This window comes from Daucus carota, chromosome 6, assembly GCF_001625215.2.
Source record: "Daucus carota subsp. sativus chromosome 6, DH1 v3.0, whole genome shotgun sequence".
Lineage (NCBI taxonomy): Eukaryota > Viridiplantae > Streptophyta > Magnoliopsida > Apiales > Apiaceae > Daucus > Daucus carota.
The window spans coordinates 35338933-35356719 of NC_030386.2; the positions used below are offsets into that span (position 1 = coordinate 35338933).

Consider the following 17787-nt stretch of genomic DNA (forward strand, 5'->3'; position numbering starts at 1 on the left):
CCGTGCCGCGCCCCCGTCCCCCAGTGTATACTATTGACTGGGACGGAGGGAGTACTAGCATTATTTTCAATCATTCGAATTCAGAATTTCGATTATGCACATGTATCCCATATTATGTATTATTTTCACTAAAAAAAAGAATATTATTGCATTACTGCTCTACTGGAAACATCGTATATTATTCGTTACTCGCTGTTCAAGACTAAAAATATGTTTTTGTTTTTAAAAATAAGAACTGGTTTTAAAATAGAAAATATAAGTAAAAAGAACTGAAAGTTGAAATGTGGAAATAACCCCAAACACAGTCGAGCTGCCAAAATCGGCCCGTAAGTAGAAAACAACCGAGTCCAGATATTTGGGCTTTAGAATAACTTGGGCTATTATCCAATTTCAGAGTAATAGAGTAAACAGGCTACAGCGGACCTTCCTTGTGCAGATATTGAAGTCTTTAGAATCTGTTAACTTTAAGCCCACTGAGTGTTCCTTTTGGGCTGAGTTCCATCACTACCCAATGTTTAAATTAGATAAAAACCATGGATTATGCATTCTTTGTATTGAGATTGTCAATTCTGCAACTTTGACATTATTAATTATTTTATAAATTTGACATTATTACTTATTTTATAATATAAGGCAATTTCGACCCAACTTATCAGCAGCAGAATTGTATTCAATATCAGTTTTCATAATTCACCTAATAATTTTCGAGTCAAATTATGGGTAAAATTTATGATTTATTCGAACTCGAGTCTCTAGTAAAATTTTGGACAAAATCCAACACAAGTCGGTAAACAATAATTTGAAACGAGTTCCATGATGAAAGCCTACAAATTATCATCATATGTAGTAGCTTGCTAATCAATAGATGAAGCCCATGCGAGAAGAGGTCAAACAAGTGTGAGCTGTTACGAATGTCCCCGAATCAAAATGAAAATGAAAATAGTACAGGGCGGATGAGGAATTTATAAAAGGGCGTGTGCTACAGGTAACAAGGACGACATAGGATGTGATATGATAGAAATCCACCTCCTTAGATTTTCTTCTGCTATAAAGGACAAAGCAATACAAAAGGCCTGCCAGTCTCTCCCTTTCCTTTTAAACCTTTTCCATGGTTAGTTAAAAGTTCAAAATCTTTTATCATATAGTCAACTTACAAGAATTTCAATTTTTGCATTTTTAAACTTCACTCAATTTCCTTACTGTTGACTTGATATTTTATTTTCATGTGACCTATCGAACACAAGAATTAAATATATTGAATTTCCGGACTAGGTGCTTAGTTTTTAATTAATATCGAGATGTTATTGTATCATAGAAGGCTCTCGCCTCTCTGTGTAAACACCAGTGTAATAGTGTGATTGATTTTTTAATTATTAAAGTAGAAGTTTTGAGTAGTATAAGTGGAAATATAAATGATGATAAAAAGGAAATATTGTTGTGATTATTCTGACAGATTAACAAATAAGGTAAGACTGAGACAAAGATTGTGAAATTGTGATGATTCCAATTGTACAGCTTATACGCAACAGCTGGATATAATTATGACATGTGAAACAACAGAGAGCTGGAGAAAGAGTTAAAAACCCATGGCTTTTCAATCAATTATAAAGAAACACAGAGTCATGAAATATAAATTTATCATTATATCAAAGGGTATGTTTAGTGTGTGACCATAAGCACGTGCTAAGCGTGGAATTTGATATGTTTGACGGTCCACTGTTATTAACATATGAGAGCCAATCAAAATTTCCCAAACTTAAATTTCACGCTTAGCATGTATCCATGAGCACACATAAAAAAAGATAGTGGTTGATTCTTGGGCAAAAGAAAGCAAATGTATAGTGTTGTTTTGTGTATATCATGGCCTGCATGCTGCAGGTCAGCATTGTGTATAAATATAACTTTGTTCTGGTGATTCTGAGTAAAGAAATTAAAAGTCTTGACAAGAAAAGATGAAGCCTTTTCAAAAAAAATTCATGGAAATGGAAGAAAGGGGTCAACAAGGCATTGGGAATCCTAGAGGGCTAAAAGAATTGCAAAAGGGTTATTTTCGAGAAGAGAGCCCACATTCGCACATGCATGTTTACACTCTCTATATCTCCATGAAATTATAGTAGTAGTATAGTACTACAGGTCTGCATTTGTCTCTTACTTCTGATCTACTCTTGTCTTTACCTCAATTCTCAGTCACGGGTACTCAATTTTTTCTGATTAATCTCTTACAAATTTTTTGATTATTCATTCGTTTTATGATTAGCAACTTTGAGTTTGAATGGACCTCATAAATTTATGGTGTTCGGATATCATATCGAACAACTCTTTATTTGAATTCATTTAGTTAACGATTTTGATTCCACATATTTCCTCCGTCCCAGTATTTTTATTCAGTTTTTTTCATTATTTTAAAACTTCCATGAAATATAGTTTATAGCTTATTTTAAAGTTTTTATTTCTGAATAAAAATTAAACATTATATTTTTATTCAGGATGAAAAAAATACTCCCTCCGTCCCCTCCAATTCTTATCGTTTGAAATGGGATGCTCGGCACGCATTTTAAGACTCATATAAAATATAGTTTCATAATTTATTTTTATAATTTTTTTTTCTGAATAAAAATTTAAACATTAGATTTTTATTCAGAAAAAGAAAATTTTAAAAAAAAGTTATGGAACTATACTTTACATGAGCCTTAAAATGCGTGCCGAGCACTCCATTCTAAATGATAAGAATTGGAAGGGACGGAGGGAGTACGAAATTATATTTTATAGAAATTTTAACATATGTGTCGAAGTCCATCTCCCAAGCATATATAATTGACCGGAACGGAGAGTACACTAGATTAATGAGTGACAATTTTAAGCTAGGAGGGAAGGAGTATTAGATTATTGAATGATTAGTTTAAACCAGAACATAGTATTAAAATTCTAAACAATAAAGTTGCAAGGTACAAATAATATACTTAGATGTGTGTAAAATACGATTTGTGCTTAGTGACATGACCTTTTTTACAATGCAGTATGATTACTAAATTGCACTGCAAATTTGTACTACATGTATCATGTATGCACCATTGATTGATAGTGGTCTCAGAAGTAGAACTGTTGTTGGTAACTGATACAACTGTATATGGTATGGAAGACATCAACAGTAGGTTATCATCCATTGCATAATCAAACCATACCTGATATTACTCTATTAGTCACTCTCACTCACTCTCTTTTAACTCATTTTCTCACTTCAAGATAACAAGCAAACAATACAGACTCTCTCATTGGTTTACTTCTCTTCAATGGCTATAACAAACCAGATTGCATTACTGTTTTCTCTTTTGTTCTTGATATGCATTCAAAACTCAGCTTCAGTTTCAACTGAGTCAGATGTTCTTCTCAGTTTTAAGGACTCCATTGATGACCCTTTAGGCTTGTTAGTATCTTGGTCAAATTCTACAACAAACCATCACTGTAACTGGACTGGAGTTACTTGTATAGCTACTAAAGATGTTTTATCTGTTTCTTCTTTGAATCTTCAGAGTTTGAACCTCTCTGGTGAAATCTCTGCTACTATATGTGACCTTCCAAATCTTTTTCATCTTAATCTTGCTGACAATCTTTTTAATCAGCCCATTCCACTTCATCTCTCACAGTGTGGTTCTTTAGAGACTTTGAATCTTAGCAACAATCTCATCTGGGGTACAATACCAAATCAGATATCTCAGTTTGAATCACTGAGAGTTCTTGATTTTAGTCGAAACCATGTTGAAGGAATGATACCAGGCAACATTGGTTTACTTCAGAGACTTAGAGTTCTTAACTTGAGGAACAACTTGCTTTCAGGTAATGTCCCTTCTGGTATTAGTAATTTGACTGAGCTTACTATTCTTGATTTGTCTGAAAATCCATTCTTGGTAAGTGAGATTCCAAGTGGTATTGGTAAGTTACTTAAACTTGAGCAGCTTCTGTTACAAAGTTCTGGTTTTCATGGAGCAATACCAGATTCTTTTATGGATTTGAAGAGTCTGTCGACACTAGACCTTTCACAAAACAACCTTACTGGTGTGTTACCACAGTCACTTGAGTTGGTGTCCCTTAGAAAGTTGGTTTCTTTTGATGTTTCTGAGAACAAGCTTTTTGGGTCATTTCCAAATGGTGTTTGTGATGCTAAAGGCCTTACAACCCTCAGTCTTCATACTAATTCCTTCACGGGTTTAGTACCTGATAGTTCTATTACTGGCTGCTTGAATCTCGAGAGATTTGAGATACAGGACAATGGGTTCTCAGGTGATTTTCCTGATGGGATATGGTCATTGCCTAAAATCAGGCTGATCAGAGCTGAAAACAACAGGTTTACAGGGAAAATTCCTGAGTCGATATCCATGGCAAAGCAACTGGAGCAAGTTCAGATAGATAACAACACCTTCATCAGTAAACTACCTCTGGGCCTTGGACAGGTTAAAAGCTTGTATAAATTTTCTGCTTCTGTTAATGGTTTGTATGGTGAAATTCCTAATAATTTCTGTGATTCACTTGTAATGAGTATCATAAATCTTTCCCATAACTACCTTACTGGTCCAATTCCAGAACTGAAAAGATGCAGAAAACTTGTCTCGTTTTCATTAGCAGACAACAATTTAGTTGGTGAAATTCCACATTCACTTGCTGCATTCCCAGTCCTTACCTATCTTGATCTTTCTCAAAATAATCTCACTGGTTCTATCCCAAAAGAACTTCAAAATTTGAAACTTGCCCTCTTTAATGTATCCTTCAATGACCTATCTGGCGAGGTTCCTCAGTCGCTTATAACTGGCCTTCCAGCTTCATTTTTGCAAGGCAATCCAGGATTGTGCGGCCAAGGGTTGCCTAATTCTTGTGGAGGTACCAAGTCTAAACATGAAGTTGCTGGTCTATCGAAACTGGTTTCTGTTATAATATCTTTAGCACTGTCTCTTGCTATAGTTATTCTTGCAGTTGGTGTTTATATTACGTATCGATCTTCTAAGAAAAGTACTCAAATGGGGGTTTGGAGATCAGTTTTCTTCTATTCACTTAGAGTCACTGAGCAGGACTTGTTAGTAGCAATGGATGACAAAGCTGCGAGAGGGAGCGGTGGGGCTTTTGGTAAGGTTTACATCATAAATTTGCCTAGTGGAGAAAATGTTGCTGTGAAGAAGATACTTAACTTCGAAAGTCAATCTCTGAAAACTTTGAAGGCTGAGGTCAAGACACTGGCTAAAATCAGGAACAAAAACATTGCTAAAATCCTTGGTTTTTGTTATTCATCTGATGCACTCATCCTAATCTATGAACATTTACAGAAAGGGAGTCTCGGGGATATGATTGCCCAGCCTGATTTCAAATTGCCATGGGATGATCGATTAAGAATTGCAACTGGGGTTGCTCAAGGATTAGCCTACCTTCACCAGGACTATGTTCCGCACTTGCTTCACAGAAATGTCAAGTCTACAAATGTCCTTCTGGATGAAAATAATGAACCTAAGCTTACCGGCTTTGCTCTTGATAGGATTGTGGGAGAAGCTGCATTTCAGTCCTCAGTCCTATCTGCATCGTCAGGATCCTGTTACATTGCACCAGGTATGCACTTCATTATGAATTTAGTGTTTAGTATGTTCTGTATTATATGATAACGAAAATGTAGTGCCTTTGAATAAGAATTCGTGTTTTCTTGTTGAGTATGCCATCACAAATTTTAACAAGAATGGCCAATTTTGAATGCAGAAAGTGGATATTGCAAAAAAGCTACAGAGCAAATGGACACATACAGCTTTGGTGTAATGCTGTTAGAGCTGGTGACAGGCAGGGGAGCTGATGAGCATATAGAATCAGGGGACGGAGAGTTTCTGGACATTGTCAAGTATGTGAGAAGGAAAATCAACATAACTAATGGGGCAATCCAAGTAGTTGATCCCAAGATCTCAAACTCATCGTCCCAACAAACAATATTACAAGCTCTAGATATTGCGGTCAGATGCACTTCTGTGGCACCAGAGAAGAGGCCACCAATGTGTGAGGTTGTGAGAGCTCTGCAGAGTCTCTGATTCCACTTGTCGCCTTTCATATATAGTGTTCCTGCTTCGCTTCAAGTGTCTGATATTATCCATGTTCAACTTTTGGGCAATGAGTATGAATTGTTGCACTTTGTACATACACCTTGTTTCCTCATTTTGGTTCTAGAATAGAATGTGTTTTGGGCTTGGGGTGAAAATATGAACATGTGGTAAAATTTTGTGTCCGCTTTGGCTTGGGACGAAAAAATGAACATGCAGAAGAGTCATAATGTGTTTGGAAATGTCTCTTTGTTCCCTCTGCATATATTTTAAGGTGAAATCATATTAATTCCTGTGTTTTTTTTTTCATTTATAATTTTACCAGTAGAAAGTGCGAGTTGAATCTTCTATAACATTCAAAACTTGCATAAAGCTAATAGATCGGTGAGAAGTGTACCATTTGTGCAATTTGGTTAAGCCTGGGCTCGTTATGTTCTTCCTGTGAGCCTAAAAAAATGCTTTTCTTTTTGTTTTTTTACTTTATAATTATCAGAGCATGAAGGTGACTGCTGTGTTTGTGGGTGACTCTCTGTATCGGAGTTGGAGTGACTGTTATGCATTTTTTTGAAAGTCTTGGATGGATGGATTCACTGTATCTTTCTGTTATGTCGGTTACTACTGTAGGATTGGTTCATATTCGTCGTGCTGAGATAGGCACCCGTGAAAAGGGAGATATACTATTATTTATCTCTACGGCTCGAGCTGAAAATTTAATTTGATCTTCCCAATGTCTTGAAATTTATATGAATTTCTTTTTTGACTGAAAATTTACACGAATTAAAATCTTAAGCTTTTGCTACAGAAGAACAGTTATACTGACCAGATGAAAATATAGAATGATATATCATAGTGTACTGGGTCCTGGGCTGCTGGCTTTGGCCAAACACGTGCACATCGTGTTTGTGTTTGGCCGGAGCTTAAAAGTTCGGATTCGTTTAAAAACTTATTTGTACTGTTTTTGTAAAAAGTCAAGAAATATTTTAAAAAAGTTGAGAAAGCTAGTTTTTGCCTTTTGGACGTGTTTATTTTGAAAAAATTCTCGTGTAAATTTTTGGAACTCTTTTTTGAGAAAGTTTTTCCGAAAAATTCTGGATAATTATTTTAGAGAATTATTTATGAGAAAATTATTTTCGAGAAAATAATCACTCAAATATATTTATTAAATCATCAAACAAATATAAGAAAATTTTGAAAATAAACACCGATATATATTTTCTATTTTTTTTAATACGCAAATATACTTTCTTAATAATATTTTCAAGAGTTCAAATAAATACTTGAAATGATAGAAAAAAAATTCCTGAATTATTTCGAGACGGAACGCTTCGATCAACTCATATACAAAATATTCATATTATTTGTTATTATTTCGTCGTGTTGTGTACAATAAAAAAAATTCCCTGCCTTAATTATGATTTGTGTCTCGTGAATCGTGATAATAAAATACTTTGCTGCAATTCACTTCACTGTTGAAATGCAAATTTTGGCGAAAGACCGCCCAAATTGAAATTTGAATTTTGGTGATTTATTTCCCCCTCTTCTCTCCATCTACAACTAAAAATACCTCAGATCCGAACTCATCTCAAAATTATCACAAACTTACCATGCCTGAAGCGAGAGATAGGTTATTAAGGCCCGGAAATGATGCTGAGCAACTCTTCAATCGTCTTCGGAGATCAAGCGGAAGCAGCGAGATTCGATCCGATGACTCCCCCGTAGTTAGCACCGGAACTGCTGGACCAAGCGCAGTGGCTGCTGCACGCGCTACTGCTAGTGCTCGTCGTCGTCGTAATCTGAATAGATATTCCGGCGGTGAGAATAGACAAGTGGGAAGGCGAGTCAGCCGCAGGGTTTTACCTTATTGGTACCCTCGCAGACCTCTCCAGGACATCACTGCTATTGTCCGGGTATCATTTTGTTCTCTTTTGCACTTTTCGTGTGTGATATTGTCTTCTCTCGGTAACAAGAGGTTGAGATTTGTGTTTCGGTGAAGTTGTTTGAAACTATTTAAATTTATGTAATCGGCCAATTGAGGAAATAATATAATTACTTTAAGCATATAGATTGGACCTAAAATGTTATATAGACTAATTGTGTTTTTAATTAAATTATCTGGTTTTATTTATGGTTCATTTATAGGCCAAACTGTCCCTCTCAAGTTCAAACTCTTATGACCTGTTATTCAGTTTTGTTGCTAACTGAACCTGTTGCGAGTTGTCGTGGTTTAATAAGTACCTGTCGAGAGTTTTAGGTTGAAGGTTATGTAGAGGTTAATGTTGAAGTTTTTTGAAATTAAATTCAAGAAGTTGAAAATTTTGATTCAGTTAACAGAAACTCCCTCCGTCCCATCCATCTGTTAACATTTTTTTCCCCGGTGTTTGTCACGCATTTTAAGGTGGATAAAATGTGTGCCAAGGCTTCTCTCCCATATATTAACATCTGAAGGGACGGAAGGAATAATTTTTTGGCTGACTGCAGTTTTCTGATCTTGTAAAAAGAAAAGCAAAACAGTTGTGGTATTACTGATCACTGTTTTAGCTGGAAAAGTTCATAAAAATTCCAGACTGCTTTGAAGGTTTAGGAGCATAATACCAAACATGCAATTTGCCCATTTTAAAGGCAAGGCAATTATATAGATTTTCTCATCAACCATCTTTAGCATGCCTGCTTTGATAATAACATGAACATCTGTGAATTTTATGATTTATGCCTAGTTTGAGAGCACAATTTGAAACACCCGAGGGTTCTAAAGACTATGCTTTGCCCTTGAGTCGTGTGGCTAAATTATTAGTTAATGAGATCATGTGATCAGAAATTGCAAACTTGATGCCAGTGTCGTAAGCTTGACTCTGCACTGTGTGGTATGTTTCTTTTTGTAGTTATTTATTTGGCTTCAAATATTTTTGTGGTATCAAAATTTGGTATTGGAACAGGCCTTTGAAAGAAAAAGAGCTCGCTTGAGAGAAGTGGACCAACGATTTGAGAGTCCATTACCTTATGGACAATTTGTGCATGATCTCTCTGAGTCTTCTTCCGGTGCTCCACTTGAGCACCTGTCATTGATTACACCAAAACCAACTCCTTTAACAAGGCGTAACCCACCATTTCTTGGTAAAGTCTCTGATATATTGCGTGATGTCACTAATCAGGAAGCTGGGGAATCTGAGTTCCTGACCCCTGAAAAGAAGCTGCTTGATTCAATTGACAAAGTTGAGAAAGCTGTGGAGGAGGAAATTAGCAGGTTGAAGGAGACTCCTGCTGCCAAGAGAGCTGTGAGGAAAGCAAAGGTCCGAACTTTGATGTCAATGCGCTGATTGACAGTTACCATTTAATGCAGACAGCTGAGGATTCAGGACAAAGAATATGGCAACCTTTAACCCAGAATTGATTTTATTAAGTTAATTATCAGGATCAGCTGAAATGATTGTATATAGCATTGACATTTGGAAGATAATCAGTACTTGTACAGTTCTCTTCTTCTATGGAATGTGAAATTACTGGTTTTTCAAAATCTAACTGTTTCTCTTTGTTGGTTATAAGAATGTTCATAGTGTTTTGTTATCATTTTTTAGAGGGTGGTAGTGTAAATGTGTAATAGATCATATCCTGGTTCCGCACTTATATCAAATGTGATGCTTTTCAGAGAAAGCAGCATTTGTTTAAGGGGGAAGCTGGTCTCTGGCATATGTATGTCAGGGAGCGCTTACCCAACACACTGGTTTATGGCCGTTGGATTAATATCCAGCGGTTAGGCTACGTATAGCGCTTTTTAACCGCTGGACGAGGTCATCTTCCCGTCAGCAGTTAAAAAGCACTAGACGTATTAAACTTTTGTTATAATCCTGACCGCTTGATATTCATCCAACGGCCAAGAAGCTGTATGTTGGATAAGCGGTCTCTGGCATACGTATGCCAGGGACCTGGACCCTTGTTTGAGGGTGGGGAAGATATTGAGATGGTTGTAGACCTGTTGCTTCTAAACAAGTTCATATACAGTGGTAATCGTTCCAGGGGATACTGGTAGTGTGTGAAGTACCTAGTACATGCTCAGACTAAGTTAACGTCCCAAACTTGTCTGTTCTATTTTTTATCTTCTTAGTTTCCCTAGCATGTCAATTGCAAGTATGGATTGGAAAGTATAGGAGTTTGCAGGGAAATGTCATGGGTATATAAACAAATGCTTAATTTCTAGTGAACATAAAACTTCACAGCCAAACAGATGATATTTCCGAATCTGCCTCATATCGATTCTGAATTTCAGCAGAACTGGTTAAAATTTTCAACTAATAATCAAAAGCTAGATATTTGGATAATAGTGATGAAACTGTGAAAGGAACAAAGATATTGATCATTACAAGAATAAAAATGTTTTAGGACAAGGTATATACGAAGACAAAGTATGAACAAACAGATATATAACTTAGATGTCACAATAAAAATATGTCACACTTTGAGCTATAACTGCAGCTCTGGAGGATGATACACGTAATCACTTCAAAAATCAGTCTTTATCAATCAATATTTTTCTCTAAAATGCTCGAATTCATGGCAACTTATTTTGGAGGCAAAATTTTGAAATTAAACTAATACAACCAACATTCATTCGGTATATAAAGTGCTAACTGTTTGATCAACATGATCACCTATTTTTCCATATTGGTTAACTTTAACATGGTTAGCTTTCAAGGTTTTATACTTGTCTTTTTGATTTGGCTCATTTCTACCCTAATACTCCGAGCCATATTCAGAAGTCGAATCACCTCTAAACTTCCCCCTAGCCCTCTTAGGCTCCCAATTATCGGTCATCTCCACCTTCTTACTCCTATACCACATCAGGCTCTTCACAAGCTCTCCATCCGGTATGGCCCTTTAATACATATCTTTCTTGGCTCTAATCCTTGTGTTGTTGCCTCATCTCCTGAAATGGCTAAAGAATTCCTGAAAACACATGAAACATCTTGGTCAGGGCGTCCCCAAACAGAGGCCTCGAATTACTTAACATATGGTTCACAAGACTTTACTTTTGCTCCTTATGGACCATACTGGAAGTTTATGAAGAAAGTATGCATGTCTGAGCTCCTTGGTGGGCGAACTCTGAATCTTTTACAACCTGTAAGGCATTGTGAGGTTAAAACGCTAGTGAACGCATTGCTACAAAAGGCCAAAACTGGAGAGGTGGTTGACGTTGGATGTGAGCTTATGAGACTGACCAACAATGTGATTTCAAGAATGATTATGAGGGTGAGGTGTTCAGAGGATGAGGATGAAGCTGTGGAAGTTAAGAGGTTGATTAAAGACGTAAGTGATGCCTTAGGAAAGTTTAATCTCTCTGACCATATATGGTTCTGCAAGAATTTAGATTTGCAGGGAATGAAAAAGAAGCTACACGAAATCCGTAGAAGGTATGACATTATGATGGAGAGGATCATAGAGGAGCACAGAGACACAAGGAGAAAGAAGATAGAAAATGGTGATGATGGGGATGCAGACAAGGACTTGCTTGATATCTTACTTGACATATCAGAAGATGAGAGCCTGGAGATTAGATTAAGCATGGAGAACATCAAGGCTTTTATACTGGTACACATGAGTCATATAGCTGGTTTTATAATATAACTAACAATATCCTACAAGTGATGTAACTACCTAATTTGACCATGAGAATGTGTTTCTAAATTTTTTTTAAAAACATGTTTAATGTTTGAGAGAGGGTAGACCTGTCCATGATATTTCCTTGATAAATTGCAGGATATATTTGCAGCTGGAACAGACACATCTGCCATAACAACAGAATGGGCACTTGCAGAGCTGATCAACCATCCAAAAATTATGGAAAAAGCAGTACAGGAGATATATTCTGTTGTTGGAAAAAACAGGTTAGTCAAAGAATCTGATATCATGCATCTTCCTTACCTTCAAGCTATCGTGAAGGAAACCTTAAGACTTCACCCTACCGGTCCACTATTCATCAGAGAAGCCAGTGAAGATTGCACCATTGCAAGTTACCGCATACTAGCAAAGACTAGACTATTTGTTAATGTTTGGGCACTTGGTCGAGACCCAAAGTATTGGGAAAACGCACTTGAATTTAAACCAGAAAGATTTATTGTGAGTGCAGAGGATCGAGAGAGTGGAAAGATACAGTTGGATATCAGAGGACAGCATTTCCAGCTGTTGCCATTTGGAAGCGGAAGAAGAGGGTGTCCAGGGGTTTCACTAGGATTGCTTGTGGTTCAAACGACCCTTGCTGCGATGATACAATGCTTTGAGTGGAAAATAGGAGGTGAAAGGAACAATGGTAATACGATTCTAGACATGGAAGAGAGTGCAGGTTTGACATTAACTAGGGCTCATCCTTTGGTCTGTGTTCCAGTTGCTAGGCTCAATCCATTTCCATCAACTTAGTAGTTAACAAGGGGTAAATTCTCGTGAATCAACACTTCTTTAGCTTCAATTCGGTCATATAAGAATCTTTGATCCTTCTGCTGTCAATTCTTTAAAGTAACTCTCAAGGGGATCCCTGCCTTCTGTACGAAATTCCTTGAATTATTTGGTAACTAGCAAAAGCATTAAACAGACCGTCAGCTAAAAATTGACATGATAATAAGAGATAAAAGTATCAGCCACTTGAACAAAAATAGACAACAATGTTCAGACAAACAGAATTTTAGAACAAAGGTACAATCCGATTCAGCCACCAAGTTAACCTTGAAATAAATGGTGAAGCATCACAATTCCAACTCTTTAGCATCAAATTGCTCCTGCGCATTACTTTATCCAGTCTGAGAATCCAAGTAAGAGACGAATCAGCTGAAAAAATCTAAAAATTGGAACCACGGCACAAGGCTCCCATCATGTTTGCTATTTTGTAATTTCACTACAAACATTATTACCAGCAAAATTTAAGATTAAGCAAAAAACCTTTAAGGTAAAACAAACATAGCCAAGATTCGAGTTCATATATATAGAATGCATCCATATATGAATTTATTACCAGCACCACTTCGTCGTCTCATTTACCATGGCTGATTATCAAGGTTACATAGTTATCTTCTTGTTCTTTGTCATCCCTGTTATAGTACTCCAAGCCATATTCAAAAGTCGAAAAAACTCCAGGCTTCCTCCTGGCCCTCTTAGGCTTCCAATCATCGGTCATCTTCACCTTCTTGGCCCCATACCACATCAGGCTTTTCACAAGCTCTCCATTAAATATGGACCTTTAGTCCATGTCTTTGCTGGATCTAATCCTTGTGTCATCGCCTCGTCTCCTGAAATGGCTAAAGAGTTTCTCAAAATAAATGAGACATCTTGGTCAGACAGGCCACAGAATACAGCCACAGATTACTTGGGATATGGCTCACAAGATTTTACATTTGCTCCCTATGGACCATACTGGAAATTTGTCAAGAAACTATGCATGTCTGAGCTTCTTGGTGGTCGAAGTCTAGATCTTTTTCAACCTGTTAGACGCCAAGAGATTTGTAGTATGGTCAATGTAATGCTTACTAAAGCCAAAGCTGGAGTGAAGGTTGATATTGGAGCTGAGCTCATGAGGCTCAACAGCAATGTACTTTCAAGAATGATTATGAGGGAGAGGTGCTCAGAGAATGAGGATGAAGCTGGGAAAGTTAAGACAATGATCAAAGAGGTTTCTAACGTTATAGGGATATTCAATTTGGGTGACTACATATGGTTTTGCAAGAAGTGGGATTTGCAGGGAATTAAAAGAAAGCTTGTGAATGTTCGCGGAAGGTATGATCTAATGATGGACAGGATTATACAGGAGCACAGAGACGTAAGGAGGAAGAGGAAAGCGCACGGTGTTGGCTCGTGCTCAGAGAAAGACTTGCTTGATATCTTACTTGATATTTCAGAAGATGAGACCATGGAGATCAAATTGAGCATTGAGAACATCAAGGCTTTCATACTGGTAAGTCTGTATCTGTGCTAATAAAGAACTGCACATGTATATCTTATTTAACTTCATTTTTGTCTTATTTAACTTCATCAACTAGAATTCTGCAACTTTTTGATCCAGAATAACCAGAAAAGTCATTAACTATGTGATTTTTCAAATAATTTGTCAGTGGATATATTGCAGGATGTATTTTCAGCTGGAACAGACACAACTGCCATCTTAACAGAATGGGCAGTTGCTGAACTAATTAACCATCCAGACATTATGCAAAAAGCTGTACAAGAACTAGACACTGTTGTTGGAACTACCAAACTAGTAGAAGAATCTGACGTCGAGAATCTCCCCTACCTCCAAGCAATTTTCAGGGAAACTGCAAGACTTCACCCTGTTGCTCCCCTATTATTCAGACAATCAAGCAAAGATTGCAGCATTGCAGACTACCATATACCCGCCAAGACAGGACTATTTGTAAATAATTGGGCTCTAGGCCGAGACCCGGACCACTGGGAAAGTCCCCTTGAATTTAAACCTGAGAGGTTTCTTCTAGGCACTGGAAAGAGACAGTTGGATGTGAAAGGAGGGCAATTTCATTTCTTGCCATTTGGAAGCGGGCAGCGAGGGTGTCCAGGGAGCTCACTAGCATTGCATCTTGTTCAAACAAGCCTTGCTGCAATCATACAATGCTTTGAGCTAAAAGCAGGGAGTGAAGGGGATCTTGGTGATGGTAGTGTGGACATGGAGGAGGCTCCAGGGTTGACACTCCCCAGGGCTCATCCTTTGGTTTGTAGTCTGGTTGCTAGGCCACCATTTGCATGTATGTAGCAAGGGGGTTTTTAATTCATGCAAGTCTTGTAATAATGAAGCTCTGGCAGATTCTTTGGTCACTAAAATTCTGCAAACAAATTAAGAAGTTTAGGACCAACAAATTTCACAGTATTAGTCTATGGAGCTTAGAAAGAAATATGCCTTGTTTGCTCTTCTTATTCTATTTAGAGGTCATTCTGACTGTTAAAAAAAATAAATATTAAATTTTTTAGACATGTGATCAAAATTCTCAAAATTAGTTTAAGCAGAATGAACTATTTATCGAATTTTATAAATATGTAAAAACCGCTTTTTGATTAGAGGATTTAATTGTCTTGTGAAAAATACAGGTGATTATCTTGCGGAAGATACAGGTGATTTTATTTGCATCCAACATACAAATCAATCAATATATCAATATGTGTAGGTGGCGCCTCTCACATCGCTGCGTTCTATTTTTCTAATTTTTTGGAATTTTTGGATGAAAAATATCAAAAATTAAAACTACTTTTTTTATTCTCGGGTATATTAGAACCAAGTTTCAGAATCTGATTTTGTTTCAGATTATTTATGGAATATTGTAGTTTAAAAGTTTTAATCTGATTTCGTTTCAGATTATTTAATTATGAAAAAGAATAGCACAAACTACCTTTTTTAGTTTAAAGCAAGTTTCAGAATCTGATTTTGTTTCAGATTATTTATGGAATACAGTATTTTGAAAGTTTTAATATGATTTTGTTTCAGATTATTTAATTATGGGAAATAGTACCCCACAAGTATCTTTGCACCTATAAATACCCTTATAGATTGTAGGTTTTGGATCATCTAAACACAACTCCCTCTCTCTCAATACCACAACTCTACCTCTCTCTGGCGATAGTTCTATTGCTTGATTTCTAACTCGGTGGCGCCGTTCTTCTGCAACGACAAGTGAAGGCTATCTATGCAAGCAAAGGTAGTTATAGATCGCTATGTAGGAGTCGACAAATTGAAACAGGGGAAAAGAATATGTATATTTGTTGGTTATTCTTTTATAACATTTGTTTTGTTCATCGTAATTCGTACATATTTGTTGTTGTTAATTTTTATATGATTTACTTTGTATATAAGAAAATATGTTGGAGAAGCGAGGAGCGTGTAGGTGGCGCCTCTCACATCGCCCCGTTCTATTTTTCTAATTTTCTGAAATTTTTGGATGAAAAATATCAAAAAATTAGAATTACATTTTTAGTTTCTGGTATATTAGAAGCATCATTTTTATAAGCCGCCGCAACGCGCGGATTCTCAACTAGTTTGATTTTATGGATAAATAGTTTACAACAAGTATTAGAATGATTTATTTTTTGAGATTCTCCTGATTTCTTCGTCGAGTTCTCCGTGGATCATCTGCAGGTCTGTAAAATGTTCGGATCTATTCATAGACTTCATTTTATAATCCATCATGACCTCAAAAAGATCCCACTAGTTCGTTCGATTTGGGCCTGAATATAGATTCATCTGTACTAGTACGTTCTTGAAAGTGGGCTAGGCCTCACAAATTTAATCATTCAACATGACTTCGGATCTAGGAAAAATTATACGGCTTAAAGAAAGATATGACTTTGAATCTCACGTGTCAAATTAACCCCGTGCATAAATATAATGAATTTTGAATATTTGCTGAAATTTTTTTAAGTAAACAAACTTAAGAGCTTTAAAAATTGTGATAATGTTTGACGATTAATATTTAGCAGATTGAATTAACTAATTGAAATAATTATTTTGACTATCGAATTTATTTATCTATTTTATTTTGGGTGTAACTGTTTGGTAACTAATTATTTAATTAATTATTTTATTGTGATTAGATGTATAATAATTAATTTAATTTTTTAAATTGAAACTGTCCGTTAAATACCGCATGATTGAGAAGAACAGTGCCTTTAAACTATACTAATATATTTGTCTAAAATTTTAACTTTCATGTCTCCTACGCAGTGTTCTAAAAGTCGGCGATTAATCGGGATTAATCGCCGATTAATCGCTGTTCGGTCGGCCACCGTCTCGATTAAGCGTTAATCGGTGAAAAAATCGTTTTTTCTGAAAATCGGGATTAATCGTTCAAAAGTCGGGATTAATCGGAAAAAATCGGTCAAAAATCGGTGAATTTAAAAAAAGTGAAAAAATTTTAAAATTTTAAATTTAAATAAAATAAAAGGCACAGAAAGACAAAACACATAAATTAAATTTGTTTTTCTTACGTTTCACTCTTTTAATATTAACTTCCAAACTCTAATTACTTAAATTTGCAATATATATTCCTTAGCAGATTGAATCAAATATATGAGATGAATAGGTTTGTATATGTATATAAAGGCATGTTTTGGGTTATAAAAAATCATTACTCTTTTGATTTTATATAATTATAAATTTATACTATATATAATTTTATAAATATATATATATATATAATTTAAAAATAATATTAAATTGATTACGATTAATGATCCGATTAATCACTCCGATTAATCTCCGATTATCCGATTAATCGCTGGACGGTGCCCTCACCGACTAAGTCCGATTCCCGCTTTTTACAACACTGCTCCTACGTCATATATAACTCTATTTCAAAGAAATCACATAAAATGTTTAAATTTAAACAGGGTAAAGCAATTGGAGAAAGAGAAACCCAGCTTTGTCCAGTTATTTGATTCAACTTGTTAGTCAAAAAGAGATTTGGGAACCTGAGTTGACGCCACCAGCATAAGATAAATTCGATATGGGGAGCATCTTTTCTGCACATTCATTGTAAATCACAAATTGGTCCCGAACCAACCAATCAAATCAACAACCTTGGACATTTCACAACGATAGAAACGCCCAAAAGAGTTTAGTTTTGCAAATTTGGGATACTTTTTATTCCTTTCACCAAAATAGAGTGAGCATCTTTCTTTCCTTTCATCCGAAAAGCTTCTATTCAGTTTCATGTCTGCCTCTCTCCCTCAGTTCAGTCTCTTTTCCTAG

The 17787-nt window shown here is 36.1% G+C and overlaps 4 protein-coding genes across 4 annotated transcripts; all 4 read left to right on the plus strand.

The window, feature by feature from the left end:
- The first annotated feature begins 3167 nt into the window (after positions 1-3167).
- LOC108224494 (probably inactive leucine-rich repeat receptor-like protein kinase At5g06940) lies at positions 3168-6371 on the plus strand. Its single transcript, XM_017399134.2, has 2 exons — positions 3168-5589; positions 5734-6371. The coding sequence occupies exons 1-2, from the start codon at positions 3291-3293 to the stop codon at positions 6051-6053; spliced, it is 2619 nt and encodes an 872-aa protein (XP_017254623.1). The 5' UTR covers positions 3168-3290; the 3' UTR covers positions 6054-6371.
- A 1150-nt stretch (positions 6372-7521) lies between these two features.
- Positions 7522-9605, plus strand: LOC108225573 (protein POLYCHOME). Its single transcript, XM_017400470.2, has 2 exons — positions 7522-7969; positions 8996-9605. The coding sequence occupies exons 1-2, from the start codon at positions 7667-7669 to the stop codon at positions 9374-9376; spliced, it is 684 nt and encodes a 227-aa protein (XP_017255959.1). The 5' UTR covers positions 7522-7666; the 3' UTR covers positions 9377-9605.
- Positions 9606-10722: 1117 nt separating this feature from the next.
- LOC108226708 (cytochrome P450 93A3) lies at positions 10723-12918 on the plus strand. The gene is made up of 2 exons (XM_017401704.2): positions 10723-11642; positions 11811-12918. Exons 1-2 carry the CDS (start codon positions 10734-10736, stop codon positions 12465-12467), a joined length of 1566 nt encoding a protein of 521 aa, XP_017257193.1. The 5' UTR covers positions 10723-10733; the 3' UTR covers positions 12468-12918.
- A 13-nt stretch (positions 12919-12931) lies between these two features.
- On the plus strand, positions 12932-14962 carry LOC108226707 (cytochrome P450 93A3). The gene is made up of 2 exons (XM_017401703.2): positions 12932-13992; positions 14164-14962. The coding sequence occupies exons 1-2, from the start codon at positions 13084-13086 to the stop codon at positions 14800-14802; spliced, it is 1548 nt and encodes a 515-aa protein (XP_017257192.1). The 5' UTR covers positions 12932-13083; the 3' UTR covers positions 14803-14962.
- The last annotated feature ends 2825 nt before the right edge of the window (positions 14963-17787 follow it).

Bases quoted from the DNA above. Each gene is read 5' to 3' on its own strand.
- LOC108224494 (XM_017399134.2), top strand. From the start codon at position 3,291: ATGGCTATAACAAACCAGATTGCATTACTGTTTTCTCTTTTGTTCTTG. The intron at 5,590-5,733 runs GTATGCACTTCA...TTTTGAATGCAG, and splicing joins ATCCTGTTACATTGCACCAG to AAAGTGGATATTGCAAAAAA.
- LOC108225573 (XM_017400470.2), top strand. From the start codon at position 7,667: ATGCCTGAAGCGAGAGATAGGTTATTAAGGCCCGGAAATGATGCTGAG. The intron at 7,970-8,995 runs GTATCATTTTGT...GTATTGGAACAG, and splicing joins ACATCACTGCTATTGTCCGG to GCCTTTGAAAGAAAAAGAGC.
- LOC108226708 (XM_017401704.2), top strand. From the start codon at position 10,734: ATGGTTAGCTTTCAAGGTTTTATACTTGTCTTTTTGATTTGGCTCATT. The intron at 11,643-11,810 runs GTACACATGAGT...GATAAATTGCAG, and splicing joins ACATCAAGGCTTTTATACTG to GATATATTTGCAGCTGGAAC.
- LOC108226707 (XM_017401703.2), top strand. From the start codon at position 13,084: ATGGCTGATTATCAAGGTTACATAGTTATCTTCTTGTTCTTTGTCATC. The intron at 13,993-14,163 runs GTAAGTCTGTAT...GATATATTGCAG, and splicing joins ACATCAAGGCTTTCATACTG to GATGTATTTTCAGCTGGAAC.